Source organism: Puccinia triticina, chromosome 4A, assembly GCF_026914185.1.
Source record: "Puccinia triticina chromosome 4A, complete sequence".
In the NCBI taxonomy this organism is placed as follows: Eukaryota; Fungi; Basidiomycota; class Pucciniomycetes; order Pucciniales; family Pucciniaceae; genus Puccinia; species Puccinia triticina.
The window spans coordinates 6,550,361-6,556,360 of NC_070561.1; the positions used below are offsets into that span (position 1 = coordinate 6,550,361).

At 46.0% G+C, this 6,000-nt stretch overlaps 1 protein-coding gene across 1 annotated transcript; it reads right to left on the minus strand.

Moving 5' to 3' along the window:
• Nucleotides 1-5,782: 5,782 nt before the first annotated feature.
• On the minus strand, nt 5,783-6,000 carry PtA15_4A716 (uncharacterized protein; the record flags this gene model as incomplete). The annotated part of the gene is made up of 2 exons (XM_053168628.1): nt 5,783-5,785; nt 5,851-6,000. The coding sequence occupies 2 exons, from the start codon at nt 5,998-6,000 to the stop codon at nt 5,783-5,785; spliced, it is 153 nt and encodes a 50-aa protein (XP_053019818.1).

The window sequence follows — 6,000 nt, forward strand, 5'->3', positions numbered from 1 at the left end:
TTGGTTGGTTCTTGATACCAGTGCTTCAAAGTTTACAGTTTTGGATATTTGTCTCTTGTCAAATCTTCAACCAATCAACAAGACAATGCGCACTTATTCCGGCTCTGTGAATATTACTCACACCGGCTCAATGCGGTTTGGAAAAGGGGGTTACTAAAAATACCCGGTTTTTCCGCATTTGTACCCGGTTTTTTTATACCCCCTTTTCCGCATTCACACCCAGATTTTTTCTACTCATTAATTCTACGCGACGCAAATAGGCTTAAAATTCATCTAAAATCCTGAAAATAATTATCATGCATTCAAACTTCCAAAAAAACCAACTCTTAATTAATTAATTATTTTTTGCATACCCCCTTTTCTGGGGTATATACCAAGGGAATAACTTTTTTGTTACACATCCCAGCCCCACAAAAATTTCGGGGCACTTACACATGTGCATTTTCTGCTTTTCCAGAGTTTTTTGGGATATGTAGGGGGTGCGCGGTGGGCTTAGTACCAAAATTCCTACTAACTGTATAACTTTTTTGTTACATCTTCAAACAGTCTAGAAGTTTCAGGGATTCTGAATCTTTGTATAAAATTTGTGCCCTGAAATTTTTAGAAATGGGATGGCATCAAAACATGAGATATAAGGGGTGCATGGCAGTCTTAATAAGAAAAATCTGGCTAACTCTATAACTTTTGTGTTACATTTTCAAACCCTCTAAAAATTTGGGGGGTTATTAAACTTAGGATTGGGTGATGAAACAATGAAACCTGAAATATCGGACAACTGGTCAACGTTAGTAGTGATCCTAAACAGATGTTCCACAAAAGCATACATTACAATCTCCCGCTAGTCCCATGGCTGATAGTATCTCTAATACCCATTCGGTATTGTCGTCCTGGAGGGCAGCATTCAAGTTCATGCCGATAGAAAGAAGGATATGTTATTTGTTGGTTGGGTTCTATGTCAGATCTTATCATAAGTGGACGATCTTAACCCAACCCGATCCCCCTTATATTTGGAGATACCCGGGGGAAGCGGGGAGCTAAAGTCCGTGCAAGCAAAAAAAACGTCTACAGACCCCCCACCACTTTAATTCTTCACCTTCAGAGGGGGTCCCTCTCGTACTTTGCAAGTTGGCTGCCTCCGTCAAGATTGGATGGTGTTTTGTGATTTCTTTCAGCGGCAATTGAATACACTATTGTGTTACGGATGATGGCTGGAAGTCCGGATCAACTTGGACAATCACCCACGACGGATGGGATGAGATTGGGGGGGGAAACCCGGAAATGGGGCTGTGTTGGACTTGGACGATTGTCCAAAGTGAGACACAGGGCTTTTTGGTCTGTTGGGGGTCCCCAGCGCATGCACAAGTATGTGACATGGGGGTGGGAAAATGGTTTGCCCAGTAGTTTGAGGGCACACACCAATGGTGGTGTCGGAAGTGAATCCTTGCAGCTTGCATGAATTTTGTAGAAGTGTATCTCACAACGGGGGCAATGATAATATCAGGGCACGTATGATGGGGCGGGTCTGACGGGTCTGACTGGCTGTCTGCGCCCAACAGACGGGAATGTGATAACAGTATTTGGGGCAGGAGGGAAGAAGTGGCTGGGAGAGAGCGCAAGTGGTGGGCTGTTGAGATCTTGGACAATTGTCCATAACAGGGCGGGATCCATACGACAGATATGAAGGAGGGAGGCGCATATGTCGCCGGGGTGGGATGGATATGTTGGACGATCGTCCATAATGAGATTGCCGGAAAGGTGTGGATGTGGGGGAAGCAAGCTGGTGGCATACAGCTACACGGGCCCGCCGCTTGTTGTAAGGCCCTGTAGGATGCGGCCATGAAGTGAGTAATAGTGGGGTCATGTGATAGAATCCAGGGGGGGATGCGGACTGCACTGACCAAATGATGAACAACCGCAATCGAAATGGTTTCAGTTCCAACCCCAAACACCCCGGGAGGATTGGTCAAACATGCTATATGTCCCATGACCTCATCCTGGGTTAACACCAATGTTTGAGCAGGGTTTGGTCGTCGTAATAATTGATAATGGAGGCTAGATAGTTTGCGGAAAGGCTTTGGGAAATTGTCCATCTTGGCCAGGTCAACAAACACAGCGACCTCCAAAAAGGTGGAGTTGGGAATTTGAGCGGACTGGAACACGGTCTGAACACTGCCAAAGAGGTCGCTTGTGCCAAGCCTAAAATGTATGTAAGAATTGCCCTGGTGCGCTTTTTCCACCATATACTCCTTTTTTTGGAAATCCCTAAAGCTCTTCCGCAACATTACCATTGGGTGTAAGACAGTGGATTCGCTCTGGATTTCTCCTGACGCCTCCCGGACCCATTTCTGTGATGTGTGTTTGTTGAGGTGATGAAGCCACTTGTCAAACAGCTCGTCTTTGATTGGCGTGGTTGCGCCCATTTCCTTGGATCCGTCTATGGCCTCTTCATTCTGCACATTGCCCATTTCACCAAGATTTTTCAATGCCGCCCTTTGAATCCATGTCCAAAACAAAGTCTTACTTAACACACCTGTGCGGTCTAGGAGTCAGTACTGTTGCACACCACATGAATTAAAGAGACCATTCAGCTCACTGGTATGGTTGTTTGATTTTGTCTTCCCGAGTAGTCTGTTCAACTTTTTGTGCGCCCATTCCGCAAAGGCAGCTGGTGGGCCGAATCGTCCAATTACGTCAGGGAAATGTTGCATAATGTGAATATTGGGTTTGGATTTGATTTTTGTCCAGTGGGTCAGTGTGTGCTTCCTATACTGTTGGATTGCGTCCTCAATTGATGTCACCTTGTAAGTTGTTATCACACGGTGACTAAGCAAATGAGTTATGTGAACTATTTTGACCAGGTTGTCTGACAAGATTTGCCTATCAGGATTTGAATCACAAAATTCCCAAAGCGGCAGTAGAACCAGGGGGTAAAATACTGAGTACAAGATCCCCCATTCTGCGGCTTTGAGCGAACCAGCACTTGCTGAACCTAATTGGTAAAAGATTTATGAACGATAATTGATTGCCTAAGTAAAGCCGACAAACTTGAACAAAAACATGTTAGAATAAAAAAGAGGAAAGAGAAGATAAGATGAAGAAATAGATAGAACCAACATTGAGGGCAACAGAGTTGTGTGAACAGGAAGTGGTTGATGGAAAGACTTGGAAGAAGGAAAGAAGTAGGACAAAGACTGGAACAATGTTTATCAGTTTAGTGATCAGGTTAGTTGTTGTGACTTGAGGGGAATCTCACCAGACAGACAAGGACTTGATGGAAGCGAGAGGATAAGAAGAAGATAGAAGAAAGAAAAGAAGATAGAGAATGAGGAAGTTGAGTTGAGTTGTGATAGATCTTGAGGTTGGTGAGAGTTGTTGATAGCTTGAAGGGTGATTTCGATGATTGAGGAAAAATGGAAGAGTTTGAATGAAAGGGGTAGATAGGATGATAGAAGGAAGATGGAACGGGAGGTTAGAAGTGTCACACATGTGACAGTGCTGAGATTCTTACAATTGGAGAGGCAGACGATCCACCCACAATGGCAAGTTGGTTTGTTCAATGGCCCGGCGGACACACTCGAGTTCCTCTGGGAGCAGGTGAGGCATCTCATCATCTAATTGCCTGGGTGGGAGGCTCTCCTCATTGTCCTGAGTATCTCTTTCCATAAGCACAGTCCCGCTGTCCGATTGCCTAGATGCTCAAGCTGATTGTCTGCGCGCATTTATAGTTGACTGACTTGACTGACTTGTTCCAGAACTTGTGAGACACTTTCTGAGGGCATACTGATGAACCACGGCTAACAAACATTGAGAATTGCCAGATACTTGGGATGATGTCGGAACCTTTTTGGTGGTAAGAAGCACACCCTGCTCATGGGAGGATTTCAAGGCTTGAATGTTTTTGGTTGTCAACCGTCGCTTTGCTGTATGCTCGGGCTCTTTGGCGGAACACTTCTTTGTATCTCTTTTCCTTTGAAGCAATAACTCAAACAACGCTCCTTTGGTGCTTTTGTGCATCCTCTGCAACTTGATGAGATCTTTATCCAGTTTTTTTCCTGCCGCCGCCAATCCAAAGTACAAAAGAGAATGGTCCTTGAGCACACCAAGCATGAGTGCATGAATCACATCAATACTTGCGTATTCCAGCGGCTTCCAATACGGCAATTTGTTCAATGGGCTGTAGCGGACCCCATGTTCTTTAACTATTGCGTCCCTGCGCGTCAGATCAGAGCTGTCTAGCCACTTCTTTGCCCATTCCATGTGATCTTCGTGGTTGCGGGGAGGAAATTCGTGTGGGTGGATGATGTCCATCTGCTGACGTGGGAGCTTACAGAGTGAACAAAACAAAGTTGCAGAGTGGGACACAAAACCAGCCACCTTGCGCAAGGCCGGGAGATCCGCAATGAGGGGGAGCATGATGGCGCGTATTTTTCTTCCGGTCGGATGATGTGATGTGTGTGGAAACCACACACCAGTGGCGAACTCCAAGAATTTGGTCACAAGTGGTTGGAGCACATTGAACATTGCATTTGCGGACAGCTGGCCAGGAGTGATTCCAAACAGAAATATATTTTGCTCTTGATATTGGTGTTCTGGGGGTAAGTTGAGGCAAACAAGAGTTACCGCACCGGCCTCCAGTGACTTACCACCAATTTTATTCCCATGGGGATTGAACCAATCTACATAAAGGCTGAACACTAGGTTCCCTGAAGCGCTTGTGTACGGTTGTGGTTTGTGACTGGGGAACTTCAACATCTTCCATGCCAAGCCGTCCCATATATCCCTCATGACCCCTTCCTGAACTGAATACCGTAACGGAGCATCAATCAGGTCCTCAAACTTGTTCCCCAGTAGCTTTTTTCGCAGCCAGCCTTTCAGTTTCTGGTGGCAAAAGGTCTGAATCGGGCGCCAGGCAACCTTCCCAGCAGCTGTGAATTCTTTGAATACCGGCTCATCACATGTTTTTTTCCCTGAATCCGGCAACTTGGAGAGACTCCTGGCGGTGGTGAAGAATCAAGCAGTACAACACATCGTCAAGGAGTCCGGGTTCTGTTTCGCCCAACTGTCCAAATCCAAAATGGATTTGTAGAGAGTCCAACACTTCGGGCACGCGGCCTGATCTTGAAAGGTGCAGTCTAACCCTAGGCGCTGATGACCGTACTCATTGATGCTGGTAAGCATTTGAGCATGATGGATGTTTCAAAGCCAAACCGTTCCCCCAAGTGAGTTAGCTTCCCCTTCTCCTCACGCAGGAATCTCTGACAAGCCTGTTCGCTCAAATAATCTTCAAAGTGGAACCGTGCCGCTTGGAGTAAAGTCTGTAGAACGTGTTGGTCCATGAATCGAAATTTGACCTCTAATGCATTATTACAGTGTGTCTGCTCAGCCATGTTTTTGTGCTCGCCCCTGGACCCAATTCCGGCTATTTGAGTTCTTTGAGACTGGTTCTGGGATTTGGTCAGACTGCTCTTGTTGCCGCGGTCCGTGATGTTCCGTTGGATGCTCAAATTTTCAACACCTGATTCTAGGCCAACCTGTGATGCAGATGTTATTCTTTGGGCTGAGGTTGCAGGAGGCAGCCTTCTTGGCGCAGGCTTGTTAGCCCGGTGCTTGTGCAAGAAAAATGCATTCAGTCAAATAAGCCTCTGGTGCTTTTGATAAGTCACATCTGACACTGGCACACCAATCCTTTTGACGCCAGTTTTGTCGGGGTAAACCTTCCTTGCACAGCCAGATACTTCACAATCACAAACCCTCATTTTTGAAAACTTATCATATCACATGTTCACTAAAAGGTCAGCTATGCCATTTATTCTTCTGATTTGGAAGCCAACCACGCAAAAAGACACTCACAAGCCACCCCGCAATATCTTTGCAAATCACTTGTTCCTTACTGCGCTCCCTGCGAGATCTGAAGTTTGTTAGATTGCCGGGTTCTTGATGTAGGATGCTGGATCTGCAGTGGCTGCACTTGCGGACCCGTGTCTGCTGATTGGCAGCCAT